General features: G+C 49.5%; 1 protein-coding gene across 2 annotated transcripts in view; it reads right to left on the reverse strand.

The window, feature by feature from the left end:
- The window catches only part of GAD1 (glutamate decarboxylase 1), a 40,170-nt gene extending 27,866 nt beyond the window's left edge, over nucleotides 1-12,304 (reverse strand). Inside the window, exons 1-4 of one of the 2 annotated variants that reach the window (XM_082689211.1) lie at nucleotides 11,998-12,304; nucleotides 10,418-10,562; nucleotides 7,056-7,118; nucleotides 1,257-1,415 (exon numbers count right to left, since the gene is read on the reverse strand). In XM_082689211.1, the coding sequence (XP_082545337.1) occupies nucleotides 1,257-1,415; nucleotides 7,056-7,118; nucleotides 10,418-10,499 (304 nt within the window). In that variant the 5' untranslated portion in view covers nucleotides 10,500-10,562; nucleotides 11,998-12,304. Of the gene's footprint in view, nucleotides 1-1,256; nucleotides 1,416-7,055; nucleotides 7,119-10,417; nucleotides 10,563-11,381; nucleotides 11,566-11,997 lie in introns of those variants that run through there. The other variant, XM_082689212.1, reaches the window with a different exon arrangement.
- Nucleotides 12,305-22,087: the final 9,783 nt, after the last annotated feature.

Here is a 22,087-nt window from a genome sequence, read left to right on the forward strand (position 1 = left end):
AATACCAGGCCTGGTATCTCTACGGACCTAATTTACTCCAAGTTATGTATACGCATGGGTAATGTGACATACCATCTCCCCAGAAAAATACATACATGCCGGCACACAGAGGTTTTGCATACACTTTCTGAAGGTTGAAAGACTTTCTGGTAGTTAGGCTGCTCATAGATGGAGAGCTTTGAGAAGCCATGAGTGGCCAGTCATAGCTGTTGTCCACTTCAGAATGACTGGGCACCTGTCAGGAGCATGATGGAGGCCTCTGCCCTGCTGCCCTGCGACCAGGTGTGTCTCACTACATCTGATTCATGCACTGGCCTTCTGGTTGACCATTATAATACACTTGATTGTTGATGGTAGAGGCTGAGATCCCCCTTGCAGAGTAGTCCTCTGTAGTGTCCTTAGAAAAGAAGAGCTCAAAGGTGGGCCTCAGAGAGGTGGGAGAGGGAACTCCCACATCTCTCTCTCTCTCGACCTCATCCTTTGGGCTTGGGCACTGGAATGTCCAGGGGTGATTTTGGGTACCAGCCTCTGGTAGACATAGTCAGGTTGGGTTAACCTGGGAGGAGAACCAGAGGGGGCACGACAGAAGTTTTCGGCCCTAATTCAAGAGCAGATTGGCTTTACATGATGCTCTGTGTAGCTTCCCTGGATTATCTCTGAGGATTAATGCAGTCTGACTGACTGTTTGGACCTGGCCTATAGAGAGTTAATGGAAGGGGGCAAAAAGGGATTTATTTTCAAGCTGTTCAGGAGAGATGAGGAAAGAAAGCTCTCCTCAGATCAGAGTTGTGGGGGCAGCAGGAATAATGAAAGATCTCCAAAAGGAAAACGAGTTTCAGAACAACACTTGGTCATTGGGCCCAGGCACACAGCTTCCCGCAGAGTGATTTTGTCATTGTTGCTGACCTTGGAAGATAAATGCTATTATGGGAATCACTGGGTTTTCCTTATATGTGAGATTCTTTCGGATTCTGAGAGTCTACGAAACCATATTTTTCCCTGCAAGTGTCCCGAGTTGACTGTTTTTACCGACTGCTCTCATCCAGCTTCCAAAATGATGAAGTCCTGGGCCATACGGAAGAAAGGAGGATATTATATTTAAATACTAGAAAAACCGTTTCATGACAGTTCAGAAGGAGTCATGATAGTTTTGGTCAAAGAAGTAAATTTCAGGAAAAAGTCAAGAAACCTACTGGATAGTACTGGACAGGACAGGGGAAGGTTGGGGAGTGGGGAGAGTAGGAGGTGGGGACTACCTCGAGCAAACAGGTTGGAGAAGTCGGTCTCCGTGCGCCGGAAACGGCCATCCCTGTCACTGTTTTCACAGGAAAGCAGGTTCTTGGAGGACTGCCTCTCCTTGAAGGCGCTCACAAGCCGGCTCTTCTCTTCCAGGCTATTGGTCCTTTGCAAGAAGCCTAGAGCACAAGAAGCTAGGTCAGAAAGAATGCACTGAATTCCCAGCCTCGGAGGGTCAGCTGCCAGCCCAGGTCCACTGTTCAAGCAGCGTTCTTGCTTCCTGAGAAGAAGCTGAGTGTCTGCATTTTATACATAAGGGCTTTGGCACTGCTGGCCTTCAGGCGGGGAAGGGGCAGTGCCAAGTGTCATCAGTGGCACAGACCCAGTCATGCAAGAGAGAAAAACAGAAAGCAAAGCCCATTCCCCTCTCTGACCATGACTCTGAACTCAGAATTAAGTCAATTGGACAGCTTCCACTCCAGTAACCAGCTCCAGGATGGGGCTTTAAGGGGAAAGACACAATTGGAGAGGATGCTGCTGGCACTGGGTTTATGGGCTGTGCAGCCGGAGGAAGGAGGGGGCGAGGACCAGCAGAGGGAGGAGGCTGTGAGGACCAGCACTGGGGGTTAGGGAAGATGCTTTCCTCGGGTACCAGGTAACACTCATGGGGTTGAATATAAGTGTGATTTCTCTGACCCATGCCTGAAGTGAAGTTGTCTCCCCACCACCCCCCTCTCCTTGAATAAAGGTCTTGGGGAAAGAGATAAGGAAGAGTACAACCTCATGTGTGATGACATTTCATCCTGGAAATACTTACTGAGCACCTAGGGTGGAAAAGCACTTTGCTAAACATCTAGGACAGGGGACAGATGAAGATAAATGAGACAGATCTTCTACCCTCCAGGAACTTAACAGTTCGGCAGATGGGAACCAGTGTTGTAACAAAGCCAGAAAGCCTTCCAGAACCCCACAGAACTGAACTTGGAGGCCAGGGCAGGGTACAAAGCACCTCACCTCTGCCCCTCAGAAGGAGTAGAAATCTCTGCTGCCTGAGGTGAGCAACACAAACACCACTGGTGGCAAATGGAGAAGCAGGTTGAGGCAAAAAAGCTGGAGACTCTGCCAATGAGGAGCACACTCCTTCCCCTAGTACCTACACCCATTCCATCTGGGGCTCAGGACCTGCTGACCCACTCCTTCCCTCAGCATCTCTTGCAATTATGCCTCAAGCTTAGCCCAAAATGCAACACACTGAAAAGAAGAAGAAAGTTCTAAGCTTCTTAGTGACCCCAAAGCTGTCTTTGTAGATACCAAGATCCTTGGGGAGTCATGCACATCACAAGACAGGCTTGGAGGAAAGTCCCAGGAGGTTCAAGGAGAGGCAAGTTAATCTGGGGAATTCAGCTTTACTTCCCCAGGACTGCAATTCAGCGGCAAGGGGTGGAGGAAGGAGGGATGCAGGGGAAGGCTGCAGTGATTGGACTCCGCCCACGCACAGGAGCAGGGTCTATTTTTGGAAGGAAGAAAGGTAGAGGCACCAGGCCTTTCATTGTTCCAAGCGCCTTGTAAACTTATCACTGAAGCCCCCAAGGACAGCGGGAGAGGGTAAGACACTGTAATAGAGTCTACACTTGGCGGTAAAGGTGGGGGCTTGTATCCTGGTCCTCACCTTCCCCCCTGCTTTCTGAATTCCCCATACAAAGCCCAGAGTCCCAAACCAGGAGCCAACCCTCATTTGCCAGAAGTGTGTTAGGAGCACTCGGCTCCTGAATTCCAGGACTGCTCTCCGGCTCCTGGAACAGTGAGCTATGGAATTTGCCAGGCTGAAAAGACCAAATCCATGGGCCTAATGGAGGTGGGGTCCTGCCCACTGAACTCCTACTCTTCAGGTGTCTGACCTCTGGTTGGCTCTGTCTCATTCCTTGGGAAAGCCTTGAGTCTCTAGAGTGAAACCCCTTAGAATGCCTTCCTGGGCAGTGGCAGGACCTATGACCTATGACCTGACTTTGGATATTAGCTTCCAGTCTGACACAGGCAGTCCCAGAGCTGTCCTGATAGGATTGAGAGATAACAATTATGACCCAACTTTAAATCTGCATCTTCATCCCTGGACCACACTGTTTGGGGTGCACTAGGAATCTGTATTTCCTATAAATCCTATATTTACCTTTTGAAAAGCATACTTATGTTGCATTATAAATTGTGTTCAAAACCACTAATTTGCTATTATGAACACTTAATGCATATTATTATCAGAATAACCATATCTTGGAAGGTATTTGTTTTCTAAAATATCAGACCCCTCAAGAAAAGGTAAATGACCGAGTTCTCTCCAGGCTCTGAGAGGCTCTGGAAAGAAACGGATGCTTCTCCAAGGGTGACCAGGTGGTGGATGACATTGAAGTCCGTGCTTTGAACAACTTCCCTGGCTAGCCAGGGGTCCTGGAAGCACAGCTCTCTGAGACTGAAGCAGACTGTATTTTCTCCTGCTCTGCATGCCACCTGTGAGGACCTAGTTTCAACAACGAGTGACTGGTAACCCAGCATATGCTGAGCATAACTCAACATTCCCAAGAGGCAAAAGGAAAAGCAGAGGGAAGCCAAAGCTGCACCTGACTTTGGTCAGCTTGTCGCACCCCAGTTAGATTTAAGGGGAGAACAGGAGGCAAACCCTGTCATGACTGCTCCTCTGGGCAGAGGGGAGATCCTGAGGCTGGTTCCTCACCCCTGCTCCCAAACTCAAAGGCCTGGGGTCCCGTTGAGTGGGTAGGAGTGTAGGGAACTCGGGAACACTTCTCTTGAGCAGGTCTATGAGCTGTGCATGGCAGAGGGGCACATGGCCAAGGGGGGAGATTGGGGCTGAAGCTCATCACCCCTGCTCTTGCTCAGCAAGATGTAGAATGGAATTGCATCTTCTTAAAGGAAGGAACTCTTTTTTCTGATTTTTATGTGCTGAAAATACCTTGCCAGATCTCCCCCGTACCCACCCCAACTTCTTATTTCAAGAGAAGCCAGAAATATAGAATATTTGAAGTCTTTCTCTGTTTGAAAGTTATACCGCAACTGACACATCATTAAACACACACACACACACACACACACGCACATACACACTGCATGGGCTAAATAAAACAGCTCATAGGCTGTGGCTGGCAGCCAGTTTGGGACCTCTGCATGTATAAGTGATGGAGGACCAAGGATACACTGGGAAGTTAGCAGAACCCAGGGCCCCTGCATTTCCTTCTATTTGTCATGCGCCATGCTTGTAGCTACCCCACTCTACCTCTTGGCAAACCCTGGGTTTCTTCTACCTGATTATTTTCCCAGGGGATTCTGCCTCCCAAGCAGAGTACCACTGGTGAGAACCAGAGCCTTCTTTGCAGCTTTCTTCCCTGGCTTCCAGAAAAGGGAGGTAGGAGAGGGGCTGGGAATTGAATCGTGGCAGGGTACTGAAGGTGTTTATGAGGGTCACCCAGGGCAATGGATTTGGAGGCGAGAAGAGGACAATTAATTCCATTGCTGCCTTAATGCAAAAGCTCAAACCAACCTGGAGAGTGTGTAGAAGGCATCATCCAGGCTCCTGAATGTCTGGGATGAAGGGAGTTGGGATGTCCATGTGTGGAGGTGAGGGGCTGCCGGTGGATTCAGGTCTAATCCAAAGACTGCACTTTGGAAAGCCAGAGTTCCCCTAAGGTCCAGGGTGGAAAGTAAATCCGCCTGGTGTTTTTGTTACCTTTCAGAATCAAGCCTAATGTGAAGCCTCCGAACCTGTGGCCCCCAAATCTTGCATTTTAGTGGAAGGCAATTTCCCCCTCAACAGACTACCAGCCCTTCCTCCGGTCAAACGGGTCGAAGTTTTCCTGAAACCCCTGAAATTGGGGTGGGGGTGGGGAGGAGGTGTTTACGAACAGGGAAGAAACTCTGAGGATGGCAGTCCCCAGAGGTTCAAGAGCTCCCCCTCATAATAAATTAATGCAAACTCGGGGACCCCTATTTCCAGACCCAACGAAGCTCAACTCTTTCTTGCCCGTTTGCCTTGTGAGGGCACTTAGGGCGTGTTTTCGGAGGGGGCAGTAGATCTTTTCTTCCCCTAACTTGGAAGGGGGCCTCGGGGGACACGGCCCATGGCACGAGGCGGGGCCCCGGGAGTGCCGGGCAGACGAAGGTTGCCCGCCAGGCAGGCCCAGCACCGCGGGGAAGGCAGCCCTCACCCCAAGTCTCCCCCACCCGGCTGGCGACCGCGGCGGGTGCCTTGGGCTCGCTCAGTTCTGCTTGCCCGCCCGCATGACAATGACGGCTGCAGAAGCGGAGCGCCGTGGCCGCCGAAGGGACCGGGCGCAGAACGGGCCATTAAGCCGGGAATGGCGGCTGGGGAAGGGGGCTATTTATAGAACAAAGCTCCGCCGCCGCCAGCTGCGGGCAAACGCCGCTGCGGCCCCGGCCTAGCCCCGAGGGCCTCGTGTGCCGGGGAAAGGGCCAAACCCGGGGCCACCCCACGGCCCGGCTGGGCTCTCCCCGGGGGATGGCTGCGTCGAGGAGCTGAGCAGCGATTCCTCGCCGTGGATCAAGGGGACAGAGCCCTAGAAGCGTACAGAGGGCGCCTCGCGGCAAAGCGGGGAAGGGAGGCTGGTTCCCAGGAGACGCTAAATCTCCCCTGTCCGCTCCGGCCCCGGTCGCCGCCTTCCTCGAGTCCCCGGACGCAGAGAAGCTGGAAGAGCAGGACCGGGAACGCGGAGCGGCCGGCTCGCGCCGGGGCGCTCGGGGCGGGGGCAAGGGGGCAAGGGGGCAAGGGAGCCCCGCGCCCGCTCGGCCGCTATCTCCCGCGAGCAGCCGCTGACGGATGGCTCTTTAATAAGCCCCTCGTTAATCTTCCCCCGCCCCTCCACCCCCTGCCCGGAGACGTCCGTATTTTCTGGCCCGATAAGGCTAGAGATTTTAGACGGTGAAATGTAGCAAGGAAAGCAAGTGCTCATTGTTCAGCCGGAGTCACTCAGCTGTGTCCCTTCCAACAAATCTCCTTTTTTGCTTTAAAAAAAAATGACATCCCTTGGGCGTTTTCATTTCAGACCCTCGCGTCTCCGGAGAACGGTTCTTTTTCCTCTCTAGCTCCCAGATCTATTTGTCTTCCTCTCCGCTGCAAATCGTGCCCGACACCCCCTTCCTCCTCTGGCGGCCCCACGCCCCCGCCTGCCCCCTTTTCATTCCTCCTCCTTCAAGGGCAAGCTCGGCAAACCCTCTGGCCTGAGCGCCACACCTCCCCCAGGCAGGCCACTGTGGGCTGCAGGCAAAGAATGAAAGAAGGAAATCTGAATCCGTTATGACATCTCGGGGCACATTCTCGAGCTGGGGAGGCCACCTACGCTGGCGGGTAGGGTGGAGGCGACGAACCAGCCCGCGCCTCAGGCGGAACCCATGCCTTAGGCCTGCTCTCCAGGAAAACCAGACCCTCGCTGGTCTTAACCGGACCTTCCCCACGCAGGTAGAGCGCGCGCTTAGGATCGGCCCCGAAGCCGGCAAGAAGAGCGGGGCTGCCGCGCGGGGGCGCTATGCTCGCGCTCCCGCGCCTAGATCGGGGAAGCCCCGCAGTCTCCTGGTAGTCCCGGACTCCAGCGGAAAATGCACCCCCCAGCCGTGTCAAGGGAAGGCGCAGGAGGTTAAGACTTGTAAAGCGGCGTCTCCCCAGGCGTCGGGGCTGTAGGTACTTTAGAAAGCCAAGCCCAAGAGCCGGGATCTCCTTCCTCTGACATCCCACTGTCCCAAACCCTCAAAGCCCCAGAGCTGCGCCGCCCTGCTGGGCCCCAGCGGGCCCTTCCACTCACCGCAGATCTTGAGCCCCAGCTTTCTGGTGCATCCATGGGCCACGCCGCACCAGGTGTCATATGCTGGAAAGCAAAAGAGGTGCTATCAGTGAGGTTCGGAGCGTGGGGGACCGGGTCGAGGGCAAAGGTAGTCTGGGGAGGAGAAGGCAGGTCTTTCGCCAGTGCTCCTCGAGAAAAACTCCTTCCTAAAAGGAGCAAGAAGCCAGATGCGTGGGCCGACGGGCAGATTAGTGCCCTTCGAGTGCCCATGACACTCCCTTTCTGCTCCCACTTTGAGGTATAGAATGGTGTCTCTGAAAGGTCAAGCACTCACGCGGCCCCCAGGCCTCCAAGCAACCCTGGCGGGGGAGCTGGAGAAGCGAGATTCTAGTGGACCAAGTACCAAAGACCGGTCAGGCCGTTCATGTTACCCAGCACCCATTCGCCCGCCCCGTCCCCTGATCTCCGCTCTGCAGCCTCGAACGGCGACCACAGCAGCCCGGAAAGGGAACACAGAGGCATCTGGGACCAAAACGTCTTATAATTTCTTGGCGGGTCTCCAGCCCAGTGGCAGCTTAAAATAAACTGGCATGAAATGGGGTCGCGGAAGAGTTCAGGAATTAATTGGGTGAAAAATAGTATTTGACTAGATGATCGGGCTCGCATGGCTGCTCTTCAGTCGGACCCAGAGCTGGGAAACAATAGTGCGCCTCCGGTCCTCATCCGCGATCCCCTCTTCCCAACCTGCCCCTCATTAACCCTTCCCTCGGACATCTCGGGTCTGGAGCTGGCGAAGGCAAAGGGAATCAGTAGCCTTTCCTCCGGGTCCGAATGGCAGACCGAGGAGCCGTTGTGTTTTCCTTCTTTACCAGACTGTTCTCAGACTCCTCGGGGTCTATCCTGCCCTCGGGATTCGGCTTGCAAGAAGGATCACGGGGGTGTCCGTGGGGCCCGCGCGCACCGGTGCTGTGGGACCAGCGTGAAATTCCCTTCGTATCTCTCAAAGCAAGGCGCTTCCAATCCCTCCCATCCCCCACCCCGCCCGGGTCCGAGCTTTCAGCTCCGCGCGACTGTTGGCGGCGATAAGGAGAGTGACATCCATTAAACTCGAGGCACAACAGAGCCCCAGCGGGGAGAAGAAATAGACCGACGTAAGCGAGACAGCGTGTCACAGATGGAGTTCCTGCCACAGACAGGAAATCGGTGCGAAAGCAAAATCCTTGTAATAATAACTGGCGGGTAAAGAGTTATTTCCACTCAATAAAGTGCTTTCGCCTTAAACGCCATCTCAGCTAATCCACAGAGCAACCCTATGAAACAAGAAGAGTGTTCACCTAAGACTCATTTTACAAATAAAACAGAGATTCAGAGAGGTTATGTGATCTTTCCAAGGTTACTCAGCCGGGGCATTGGGGTTCAGACCCAATGCACCGCCTTTCAGAGTTGGGGGTTACAAAAGGGCAGGGAGAAGGGGTTGCTGGAGCAAGAGGCTAATTAAGATTGTGCGTATTGATCAAGGCCACCGCCCAGGAGACCTTGAAGGGTGAGAAAGCGGAGCCCGCTGGGCGGGCGAGGGTGTGTCTGCAAGGGAGGACAAGAGCAGTAAAAAGCCCGGCGTGTGCTTACAGGTTGGAGTCCCCACCTACAGCTGGGCTGCTGGGGCAGACGGCGGCGTTCTCGGGACGGGTGCTGCATGCTCTTCCCAGGCAGGGTCCTCAACCTCTGCCTCGGTGCCCTCCGTGCGCACCAGGCCATGTGCGAACTCAGGTCAGCGCCTCCACTGGTTCTCAGAACAGAGGTTAGGCGTCTGTGCTCTACCGCCCGCTGCGGTGGGGAGGTAAGGTTAACCTGGGTGGGGTGGTATGGGGGCAGGACTATGAGGTGGGTGAACACAGCGGTCGCTCTGCCCTCTCGGGGCAAAAAGGGGGCGGGTAATGTCGGGAGGTCTGGAAAAGAAATCCATCAAGGCCAGAGCAACAGACAAAGGCGGGCAGGCCTCGTTCCTCCCGGCCTGATTAGGCCACCTCAGCAGCCAGTGCCCGGCTCGCGTGCCACCAGAGCTGGCTGCTCTCCCGAGCCCTTCTTTGTTGTGTGGGTAATTGTAGCTCGCCTAGGGGGTGGGGAGAGGGAGCTGCAAAGGGAACTGAAACGCAACCTCAGGATTTAAGACAAGGCCTCCGGGACAGGGGATCCAGTGGCAGCGCCAAGGAGAGGGGACTCGCGGGATGACATTCTCCCATCTTCGTTGATGGGAACAATTGACATTTTCTCAAGCCCACAGAAAGTGCCATAAAAGCATAGCAATAAGCCCTTCTAACCACACTGCCATTCCTAAGCCCCTCTTATACAGAAAATCTGGGGCTGTTACTACTGGAGCTGATAGATTGAGGGGAGGAGACTCATTTCAATCCAAGGTGGAAAAAAAGAAAAATAATTCCTTCATTGCCAGGCTTCTACAGGAAGGCTAGGAAATAAATCTGAATTAAAGACAGGTTCTGGAAATGGGCTGAAGAGCACACTGAGCTAGAGGTGGGGAAGCATAGAGCCCTCTTCCCTCCTTTTATCTGGTTCCCCTTTTCTTCTCTTTTGCCGACCTGTCAATTGCTGACAGATCTCCTACCCTGGAGAAAAGAGAAGGGTGCTCTCTCCTCCCGCCCGGCGAAGCTTCTTGTCGCTTCCTGGCTCCCAACCTCTCTCCACTCAGGTTGCTGCCCGCTCCTTTTTCTTTCTTTTCTTTTTTCTTTTTCTTTTTGTCTGAGATGTAATTAATTGTCTGAAATGTCGAGGCTCAGTCTCAAACCGTTTTATGCACCTTTCTCGCCCCTGGCTTCTCCCTCAACCGTCAATAGCTCGACGCAAATTTGGAGCAATTAGGGACCCCGAGTTTTCTAAAAGCTGCAATTAACGTCGCAATTTCCGCTGATTATAGACTTCGAGCACAGCTCAGGGGTAAAGGAGGGGGTCAGAGCTCGGCTCAACGAGAGCAAGAGACAGAAAACTCTCTATTCCCGCCGAGACTACAGTCTCCTCACACCGCCCTCTGCCCTGACCCCTGTCGTCCCACAAGCCAAAGAAATCGCACAAAAAAAAAAAAAAAAAAAAAAATCAACACTCTCCCCTCTCGTCCCTCCCCCGAAGCGAAGCCCCCAAGGATCGCCGCTGCTCGAACCTTGTGTGGCTCCCACTTTCCAGCGCCCTAGAACCGCCTGGCATTTCTGTCAGTCAAACGACCTCTGGCCGAGACCCAGGTCAGGGCCCCATTTCTTTTCAGCCTCCGTCGTCTCCGCGCTCCCCCTTCCCTTTTCACCAGCGCAGCCTCCTCACGTCCCAGCGCCCCCATCTTCCCCGCAGCCCGTTTGATAGGAAACTGGGGCAGAACCTACTTGTAGGGCGCAGGTTGGTAGTATTGGGGTCCGCTCCCGCATTCGAGGAGGTTGCGGACGAAGAAGGGGTCGAAGACGCCATCAGCTTGGTTGTCCCGGGGCCTCTGCTGTCCGGGGTCCTCCGCGAGTCGGGCGCAGGAACAGGCTGCAAAGAGAAGCGAGAGCAGTGCGGGGAGAGCTTCCGGGGTCCCGCGCGGGAGGCGACAGAGCGGTCGGGGGGCACCGACGCTCCCCTCAGAAGTCTGGGCTTGGGACAGAGAGGCAGAAGGAAGGGCACCTAACAAGCTGAGTCGAGGTGCGCCGAGGGGAGGAGGAGACGTGCGCACGAGCTCTGGGACTCCGGCGCGGGGAACGTAGCCCGGGGCTGCTCTCCAGTCTGGCGGCTGAGCGGGGTGACCTGAAGTGCAGCGCAGAGGCTAGGGGAGCCCAAGGCCAGTTCAGGACGCAGGGGTGCGGGAGATAGGGCTAGCAGGGCAAGGGAGGCTCAGTGCGCGATTTTCCAGCCGAGCCGCGACAAGCCCCATTGGGCTCTCAGCAGCCGGAGGGCGGGCGGGCGGGCGGGGGGAGTGCGCACGGGGCGGGCACGTCTGGTTCGGTGTCTGGTTCCCGTTGTTGTGTCTGGTTAATTCCCTGGAAAGAAGGAGGCTAACTGCTCCGAGGACCGGGGACTTTGGTGAGACAAGGTGAGAGGAAAAAAGGGTCCATATTTTTACGTTCTCTCTCGGATTTGGTCGGGGAAGAACCACAGTCACCTTGCACTCTAGACATCCAGAAAGCAGCGGGTCGGAACCTCGTCTCCCTCTTGTCCCACCCTGTTTTGAGCTGTCTGGAAGCCTAGGACGAGTCTCAGTCCGGGTTTGTGTTCCCTCTCCACCCAACTCTCCGAGGTCCCAGATTTTTCGCTGTACAAAGCCGAAGAGGTTGAGTGAGGCAAGAAAGGGAAACATTACTGGGGGAAACGAACTTGGCCTCTGCTCTCGGAAGGCGGCAGACTAGGATCGGTGCGCGACGCCGCTGTACTGCGCTCGGCGCTGGCGCGATGGCTACCGAAGGCCCCAGGACTGAGGTGCCGGCCAATCTCGGTAGATCTAAGACCCCGCAGAGTAGCACCTGCTTGCCACCACCTTCACAAGCACCCTGGGATCCGACACCTAGCCCTGCACGCGCGCTTCTGATGTAACGCGGGCCACGGTAGACCGCAGCTTCTGGGGAAGTAACAGGTTACTGCTCGGAGTCGCGCCTTTGGCTTCTGCTGTTCAGGAGCCCTCTGGTGAGACAGGGCTCTTAGTCGGGAAGGGATGGGGAAAATCTCTCGCAACTTCAGCGCGGGTGTCAGCCTCTGGGCATCCCCAGGCGTGAATTTCGCTGGTGGGGGTAGGATGGCGGCGAGGTCGGGGGTCGCTGCGCCGCGCACCAAGGGAGAGCTGGGAGTCGGGCAGATGGGACGCGTTCTGTTAGGGAGGGTAGATGGCGGTCGCTGGGAGTGGGGCTTGGCCAGGAAACCGCGGGTGAAGAGGAGGATCCAGCTGAACAGCTGAAGCCGGGCACTGGGAAGTCCAGGCGGCCGCGCGATTACCCACCTGGGCTAGGCAACAGCGATCCCGGCGCTCCTGCTGCTCCTCTGCGCAGCGCGCAGAGATCCGCTCGGCCGGGGCCCTGCCACAGGCGTAATCTTCCCGGCGTCACCTCCAGCTGCCGCCCGGCCCTCGCCAGCACCGTCCCGCACGCGAGCGCCGGGAGGAGAAGAGAGCGGTGGGGAGAGGCAGCTGGTAGGCTTCGGGGGAGGCGGGGGCGGAGTGGGGAGGCGGGGACGGCTCGGCGGGGGAATCACGAGGCCGTTTCTCGCGGGGGCAGCTCGTCGGCAGAGCGGTGGGGCTCCTTTGCAGGTGCCTGATAGCCTCTGGAGCTTTAAAGGACGATTATAAATCCAGATCACGCTTTGGGGCCCGGAAAAAAGGGGGGGGCCCTATGAGTAATCCAGAACGTACTCAACGTGCTCTTTTTTTTTTTTTTTTTTAATAGAGGGTGCGGATAAGACGAGGGAAAAGATAATTCCTATGAGGAGTTCTGCCTCGTTGACTGCTTCTTCTTCATCTCTCTCCACCTTCCCCTCCCCCTCCCATATCTTCCAGAAGACTAGAACAGTGGCTTTGCCTCAATTCCTTTCTTTGTGATTCCCCCAAATCTACCATCCCGCGACTCTTTCCGGAGTAAAATCTAGCTCTGGCGTTGGGTCCTCGCTGGCTCTCTGCTGAGCCAGGATTGTTGTAAAAGCAAGGGAGAACGAGAGGAGGTTGGCACGGTGGAGACCCCATCTCCCTTCACGTCAGTTTCTTCATCCAGCTCAGAGCCTCCCCGAAGTACTTCACTTGAGTACCGCTACCCACTGCCGCCCGCAGAGAAAAGGTCCCGTTTCCCGCCCACTATGCACTCCCTGCTAGCTTTGGTCCCCTAGGTAATGGGGGAAGAAGTCCTCCTGATTGATCACAGCTGAAGGTTAATAACACGCACGAGTGCTGCTCCAAACCAACGGGAAACCCGAGCACAGAGGCGGCCCCAGGGGGCGCGGGGGGGGGGGGGTGGGCAGCGGACCGTCCTTTCCTGCTCTGCCTTCTCTCCTCGCTCTCCCGACGATTTTGCTCTTTTAAGGATTCTCCCTTTGCGTTATTTAATCATATTTAATGAATTGCCCCTCACAATAAGAAGGCGTTCACCGGAAAACTTCCACCAGGGGGCGCCAGGCACCCAGAGACCGCGAGGCCCTGTGCGGGCGGGGTCTTCTCTCCCCGCCGGAGCTAACACCTGGAAGGGCTGTCTGGACTCTTACTCTCCCGCCTCTTCAAGCCATCCCTTAGCCAGCCTCCTCGCTAATGTTCTCCCCTTTCCTCTACCTCTGTTTCTTTTTCTTGGGGGGGGGGGGAGAGTTGATCTTTGTGTGTGCTGGGTGATAATGTGTAACCAGTGATTCCTTCAGTCGTTTCACAGTGATTTTCCCCCTGTTGTGATGAAGCAGGCAGGGGTTATTTATGGACACGTCTGCGGCCTTGCTGGTCCAACCCAAGCCCGGCCCTTCTTTCTGAAGGTCTTATCTCCTTTCACCACGACTGAGGGGATGCAGAAAATCTTACAAATAACAGAAAATTCCCTAATAAGATCGAAGATTCCTCCCGGAGAAGATACAGTCCCATTAGGAAGAGGACTCAGGCTCTGAGGTTCGAAATAACCGCGTTGCCCTTGATCCTAAAGAAAATACTGTCGTCCTCTTTCCACCTCACAATAAAAGCTCGGGCACTTTTTAAGGACACAAAAGCATCCTGAATGGCCGGCAGGTAGTCGCAGCAGCTCTGGGCGCCAGAGCTCCAGGCTGGGCAAGGTGGGCGTGCCCACTCCACGAGAAGGAAAGATCCCTTCAAAACCTTGCACCACTAGGCTTGAAATGTGCGGTTTACTCCGAATTCCACCCACGCCCCCTCCTCAAGCCTCCCTAAATGAGATGGTTGCACCAATCAGAGATCCCAGTGCCCGTGCTAAATCATGGGAGACGCAGGGAGCAAGGAGACTGACGGGAGAAGGCAACAAATCTCGATGCCCCTCAGGGTCCGTTGTTCCAGAAAGATGCCTGCTCGCTGTCTCTTCAACCCTCTCCCGAGACCTGAGATTCCCCGGAGAGAAAGATTCGTTTACTTTCACCTGTGGCTTGAGACTGAGAAATTTCAAGCCACTCCCTCTTCTGACTCCAGTGTCCAAAATGTTCACCCCAAAGTTTTAGCCGAGAAAATGATAACGTTGGTAAAAGAAATCTACAAAAAGCAGGTATTACAAATGAAAGTTGAGTCTGTCCAGCTGCGAGAACATCCCTCCCTTTCTCTATGGAGGGGGAGGGAGTGAAGTCTCGTCCTTAATTTAAAAATGTTTAACTAAATATTAGAAATTAGGTAATTAAACGAATATTTATTAATCACTTATTATGTGACAGGCTCTGTTCTCAGGGAGTTTTACACTGTTCCAGCAAGTTATATTATCTCTGCACCAGTGGAGTTAACATTCCAGTTAGTCAGGGAAAGTAACAGACTTGGGGTCTTACGGTTTTGGTTTAATCTCCAATTCTCTCCCATTCCAATCTAGACTCTTGGGCTCAGCGAGATGTTAAGGAACTAAGGGCCTGGAGTTAAGAGTCAGTTCCAGCACACTGAGTTGGGAGACAGGGCAAGGCTTTGTCAGTACCACGGACAGCACCCGCCGTCCGGTCCCTTAGGACTCCCCTTTGTCGGTCTCACTCACCAGCTCTCAGCCAACCCGCCTTAGACACCCTTCCCCGCCTCCCTCTCGACTGTAACTGCTGTGTTTTTCCCCTGTTGGAGTGGGGGCTGGGAGAATAGAGTATTTCGTCCTCTCCTTTTCGGTAAGAATTTGTAGTGAAGGTAGTTGTGGTTGTCTTTTGGCTCTTTAGAACATTTGGAATTCATATTTTTGTTTGGTTTTCACTATTCTTTTTGTCTGTTAATACTCCTGGGTGTGTGGGGGAGGAGATGCTGTGGACAATGGGGGTGGAAAATAGATATCCTCTACGGGGACTCCAACGGGTGGTAAGGGGTGGTCCGGAAGGGAGTGGTGTCCGCCCAGCTGTTTCGTTTGCGTTTGATGTAAGGTTTAGAGCTTTGAAGAAACGGGAAAGCGGAGCCCAGAGGCGGAAGAAGTGGGCGAGCATGAGCCCTCCGGTCTCTCCCGGGTGTTAGGGGTTTCCGAGCCTGCAGCCCCGGCTACGGGATCAGGTCCACCCAGAACAACCTTCCTTTAGGTCAGCGACGGCTGGGACTTGGGAACATGAACCTCCGCCCACAATGCCCTTTCCCAGGGATGTTTAAAGATATTCCAATCGGATTTGGAGCTGAGCCTTTCAGCAAAAGAAAAAAGGGAATGGGTGGGAAGAGAGTGAGGCGTGGAAGGGGGCCCGTACAGGCTGCGGGGGAGATTTTTATGCGTAAAATATGGTCCACGTCAAGGTGAGTAAATAAGAAATGTCACTTTTTTTTTTTTTTTTTGACGCATTTGGCGTTTTTAGCTTTCAGGAAGGTAATTTGGAGCCACGGCGTTGGTTCATTTCAGCTGGCTCTTTAAGGTCTATTTAAAGTACCTAATTTATGACCAAAAAAGAGGGGGAAAAATGGCAGTGCTCACCGTTTAAACGTCTGTCTCTGAAATGAGGGCTGTGGAAAGCGTTGTTAACCTCACGCTCGGCTTTTCTTAAGTCGAGGCTAAAGCCTATTCAGTGTGTTGTGTACTTTAAAGATAGTTTCCAAATTATTCTGGACTTTCTTTTAGGACCGTCGCTAAATCGACACCCCTACCTCAACAGATCACACCATACTCACTCCTGAGAGGCAAGAAAGGGTTAAAAGGGTGGTGGGGAAGTCAGGATTTCAGCCAGAACGCTGGAAAGGACTCCGGAAATTACAATCTTTTCTTTAAATGAAGAGAGCTGAGTTCCTCCGATAATCGTCCAATGGTCCCTTCCTCCTTGGTATTCAAAAGATGAAAATATTCTAATATTAAAGAAATTAATCAAGGAGGACACAATGATTTGTATTTGGGCAAATCTTGGGTCAATCTTAAACCCGATTCCTGCTCTTCCAGACACGCAGAGGGACCAGCAGGTGGCGATAGATTACAATTTCTGAGAGGAAACTACAGGCCCCACAAGGGAGCAGTTCTTCAAGGAAAACTGCAGGCCCTTCCCGTTCACTTTCCTACCCTGCCATATTTCACAAAGCAGCCCTGTTTGATTAAAATGCTGAGAGATGCTGCTGGAAGTGGCCTGAGGCACCCAGGGTCTCTGCCCCTTTGGTGAAAGAGAAGGGAATGTGAATATCCATTTCTTTCCACAGAGCTTTACCCCAAAGGTGGGCTTAGGAAAGGAGCTCTTTGATAGAGGCAAGATATTTCACTGCAAAAGTGGAGACCAAAGAAGTAACAGATCTGGACTGCAATTCTGACAGAGAGCTTTTAAGATGTATCTAAGTTTTCTGCTCTTCTCTCAGCAAAAAAACTTTAAGGCAAAATCAGTCTTTTCTCAAGAGAGTGGGATGGAAGAAAGTTGATTTCCCACATAAGATGATTTGGTGAGGGACGCCTGGGTGGTTCAGTTGGTTAAGCAGCTGCCTTCAGCTCAGGTCATGATCCCAGCGTCCTGGGATCGAGTCCCACATCAAGCTCCTTGCTTGGCAGGGAGCCTGTTTCTCCCTCTGCCTCTGTCTGCCTGTGCTCGCTCTTGCTCCTCTCTCTCTGACAAATAAATAAATAAAATCTTTTAAAAAAATAAGATGATTTGGTGAAATGGTATAGAATGGGAGAACGGCTACAGTAATATTTTATTCATTTCTTTCAGTGCAAAAGCTTGTAACTTTAACATAAGAAGTTAGCCTTTGTTTTTAGATGTAAGTGACTGGAGACTATTGTTTATGAGAAGGTTCTGGAAGGTTCTGACTCAGTCATGGAAAATCTGAGAACTTAAATTTCTGCTTCAGATTGGGTTCATTCCCTAATTCTGGCCAGTTGTTCATGGAAGAAAACTGGAAATTTAGTTCCTTTTATGTCAAGAACTTACAAGTAAGAGCTCACTGGAAAGTATGCATAGCCAAAGTTCTCACCTGTATCATCTGCAAATCAGTACCATGGGTTTCTCCAAAGCAGTTAGTCACCTGGAGCTCATTCTTTCTATCTTACCCTCAGTTCCAAGACTGAAGTCCTGTTTTTTTTGTCTTTGGGTAAGGCGGGGACCCTTTAGATCTGAATAACCTGAAATATCAAGCAATGCCTAAATATGTGGGTTGAATGATAATCAACATCTTCTCACCAAGGCTATAGGCACATTATCTCAACTTCAAAGCCAGGGACAAGTCATAAACAAGCAGCTGAATAGATAATATATTCCTAAAATCTTCAGGTGGCCTTCTGGAAGGCACCGAGCAACTGAGGAATGAGTGTGCAGTCATTTTGCATCTGTTGTTTTTCTTGTTATATCTGGATTCAGATGAGTTGAACAGAAAATGTAGAGAAGGAAGAAGTCTCAAAAAGTCAGAGCCATCTACTGGACCTCAAATAGCCTACAAAGAGCCACCAGTTACATTAGTATTTAAGCCATCGCTTTAATGATTATAAAAGATCTCAATTTAGCAAGTTTTGCTTTGAGACCGCTTTCTCAAAGTGTTCTTTTAATTCTGTTTGGTACATTATTTTTAAATATTTTTCTTCTTATTTTCTTTCACTGGTGGGTTACAAACTAAGAGAAGGTAGCTTTAGGATGATGATGCTGCCTGCTGATTTGTGTATTCTGCCTCACCTTTGGATAAGTTCTTCTGACACCAATAGGAAGAAATTGAATTTGGTGACTGTTATGATGAGAAAGAGATTTCCTTATAATACACTGTCCAGTGGTAGACAGGGTACTATGAAATTTATCAAGAGTTATCATTTTCAAATAATCCGTTTTATGGAAAGACGTTTAAAATAATTTTTATTAAAGGTGAAGATACACTTAGGGACCTGAGAGTATGAAACAGAAAAAACTTCATTTCAGAGTAGAAGAGGAGGCCAGTTAAAATATTAAAAAAGGAGGAAAGGGGCCCATGAAATTAATCAACTATTTGTTGGGGAGAAATAATTTTCTCTGCTTTTCAAGGTCTTTCTAGTTGGACAAAGAATCAAACTGATACAAGACAGATGAACAGGAGAAAATTAAATTTTGTTCTGTTCTTAAAGGAAATCCATACAGACATGAAATTCCAAAGATAGGCAGGCAAAATGAGGAATATATATCATCATGAACTAAGGAGAAGAGATTAGGAGTCTGGGACCTCAAAGGGAAGGAATGCAATTCACAGGAAGGTGAAAAAGAGTAAACATTGTTTACCAACAAATGCTTACTGAGCCACTTAGGAAAATGTGACATAGAAGATTTGATCAAAGAGGCTTTGTTAGGTTCCTCCTTGTCTACCACACCTATTTCATATTATACTGTAGTTATGTATGGTGACAGCTCTTCTTGGCGTGGGCCCTCTATCTAAATTCTTTTTAGGTAGCTGATGAGGAAGTAAAGAGCTTTTTCTGAATCTGCTGTTTTTTTTTTTTTAAATTGCTTTTTAACTCAAAAGAATCTTTCTGCCAAAGTGGCCTATCTTTGGGTGGCCTGCCATTGGCCCTCACAGCTGAAAACATATTTGTATAGTTATTTAGCAATAGGAGCTACATAATAAATTCTAAGAAAATAGGGACTTTGGGGAGCGCTATTGATGATAGATTGCAATTTTTGCTACTTAAATTATCCAATTAAGTGTAAGGGTAAGCAAGTTTGTGAGTGTATTAACTGTTCTATGAAGATCAGCAAGTTTCTATATCAGATGACATTTCTTTTCTGAACATAATGACCTATTTATTTACTTACCAGTATTTATCCTTATGAGAAGCTTCTAGCATACCAAAAAGAATACTAAGGCCTGCTAAAATGGCTCAAATACACATTGATCTGTTGTTTCTTTTTTGCCTTGTGTTAACTTTTCTATACCTCAGGTCAGTTTTACCTTAACTTTTTAAAAGTTCCTTTGTTTTAAACAATATATATTTTTTCCCTTTAAGATAATATGTAATTGTTAAAGAAATTATATAACTCTATAGTGAAATGAAATAACTTCATCTGTCATCCAAACACAACCATAGTTAAACTTTTTATTAAAAATTTTCCAGATTTCTGCCCCCCCCTTCATGTCTAGGCTTAATTAAAAAGTTTGTAGCATTGGACAGATATTTGTACACCCATGTTCATAACAACATCATTCACAATAGCCAAAATGTGGACCCAACCCAAGTGTCGATCAATGGAAGAATGGATAAACAAAATGTGATATATACACAGTGAAATGTATTTTGCTCTAACAAGGAATGAAGCATTGATATATACTATGGATGCTGATGAATCTTGAAAGGAAAATACTGTAAGAGTCCATGTATGTGTGGTTCCCACAATGGTCAAATTCATACTGATAGAAAGTAGAACAGTAGTTGTCTTGGGCTGGAGGGAGGGGGAATAGAAGTTATTATTTATTGGGCATAGAGTTTCAGTCTGAGAAAATGAAGTTCTTGATATGGATAGTGGTGATATTACAACAATATGAAAATACTAAATGCTACTTAACTGTACACTTAAAAATGGTTAGCATGGTAAAATGTATGTTATGAATATTTTACCACAATAAAAAAGTGATGCATGCCCATGAAAAAAAAAGAGGATAAATAAAAAGTATAAATTTAAAAATAAACTCTTTTACCTACCTCCCCTCCTCAACTACCTAACCCGGGGATAACTATTGAAACCAGTTTCACTAGGTATACCTTGGAGATATTGAGGGTTCAGGTTCAGACCACTGCAATATAGCAAATATCACAATAAGCAAGTCAAATGAATTTTTTGGCTTCCCAGTACATATAAAAGTTATGTTTACATTATACTGTAGTCTGTTAAGTGTTAGCATTATGTCTAAAAAATCTAACATACAAACTTTAGCTCAAAAATACTTTGTTAAAAAATGCTAACCATCATCTGTGCTTTCAGGGAGTCATAATCTTTTTGCTGGTGAAGATTCCTTCCTAGATGTTGACAGCTGCTAACCAATCAGTTGTAGTTGGTGAAGGTTAAGGTGACAATGGCAATTTCTTAAAATAAAACAATAATGAAATTTGCTGCATTGATTGACTCTTCTTTTCACGAACAACTTCTCTGTAGCATGCAATGTTGTTCCATGGCATTTTACCCAAAGCAGAACTTCTTTCAAAACTGGAGTCAATCTATCAAGCCCTGCCACTGCTTCATCAACTAAGTTTATGTAATATTCTAAATCCTTGCTTGTCATTTGAACAATCCTCATACCATCTTTACCAGGAATAGATACCATCCCAAGAGACCACTTTGGTTGCTTAGCCAAAGGAGCAACTCCTCAGGGGCGCCTGGGTAGCTCAGTTGGTTAAACATGTGCCTTTAGTTCAGGTCATGATCCCAGGACCCTGGGATCCTGCATCAGGCCGCCTGCTCAGTGGGGAGTCTGCTTTTCCCTCTTTTCTCTGGCCCTCCTCCCTGCTTGTGCTCTCAGTTTCGTTCTCTCAAATACAAAATCTTAAAAAAAAAAAAAAAAAAAAAGAAGGAACTCCTCATCTGTTCAAGTTTTATCATGAAATTGCAGCAATTAAGTTACATTTTTAGGCTTCACTTTTAGTCCTCTTGCTATTTCTATCACATCTGCAATTACTTCCTCCACTGAGTCTCGAACCCCTCAAAGTCATCCACGAGGGTTGGAATCAACTTCTTTCAAACTCCCGTTAATGTTGGTATTTTTACTTCTTCTCATGAATATGAATCACACATGTTCTTAATGACATCTACAATGGTGAATCCTTACCAGAAGGTTTTCAATTTACTTTGCCCAGATCCATCAGATGAATCACTATCAATGGCAGGCAACTACAGTCCATAAAATGTATTTGTTATACAATAAGACTTGAAAGTTAAAAGTTCCTCTTTTATCCTTGGACTGCAAAATGGATGTGTAGTAGGCATGAAAGCAACATTAATCTCATTATATATCTCCATCAGAGCTCTTGGGGAACCCGGTGCATTGTCAATTAGCTCTAATATTTTGAAAGAATTTTTTTTCTGAGCAGTAGGTCTCAACAGTAGGCTTAAAATATTCAGTAAGCAATATTATAAACAGATATGCTGTCATTCAGGCTTTGTTGTTCCATTTATAGAGCATAGGCAGAGTGGATTTAGCATAATTCTTAAAGGCCCTTATTTTTTTCAAGTTTTAATTTAAATTCATGTTTATTAACATACAGTGTAATATTAGTTTAGGTGTAGAATTTAGTGATTCAATAGTTCCATATGTCACCCAATGCTCATCACAGCAAGTGCACACCTTAATCCCCAGCACCTAGTTGACCCATCCCTCCACCTACCCCCCTTTGGTAACCAGCTGTTTCTTCTCTATCATTAAGAGTCTGTTCTTGGTTTTCCTCTCTTTATTTCCCCCTATGTTTGTCTGTTTTGTTTCTTAAGTTTCACATATGAGTGCGATCATATGGTGTTTGTCTTTCTCTAATTTTGCTTAGTTTTATATTCTCTAGCTCCACACACATTGTTGCACATGGCAAGATTTCATTCTTTTTGATGGCTGAGTAATATTCCAGTATGTGTGTGTACGTATTTATCCACTCATCAGTCAATGGACATTTGCATACTTTCCATAATTTGACTATTGTTGCTAATGCTGCTATAAACATAGGTGTGCATGTATCCCTTTGAATTATTAGTTTTGTATCCTTCGGGTAAATACTTAGTAGTGTAATTGATGGGTTGTAAGGTTCTACTTTTAACTTTCTGACACAATTCCATACTAATTTCCAAATGGCTACATCAGTTTGCCTTCCCACCAACATTGTAAGAGGATTCCCCTTTCTCAGTATCCTCGCCAACAAAGGCCCCTTAGGTTTTCAGAATGGTGAGTAAGCATGGGCTTCAGCTTCAAACCACTAGCTTCATTAGTCCCTGACAAGAGGGTCAGCCTTTTCTTTGAAGCTTTGAAGCAAGGCATTGACTTCTCTCTAGCTATGGAAGTGCTAGATGGC

The sequence above is a fragment of the Mustela nivalis genome, assembly GCF_964662115.1.
Source record: "Mustela nivalis genome assembly, chromosome: 11".
Taxonomy (NCBI): Eukaryota; Metazoa; Chordata; class Mammalia; order Carnivora; family Mustelidae; genus Mustela; species Mustela nivalis.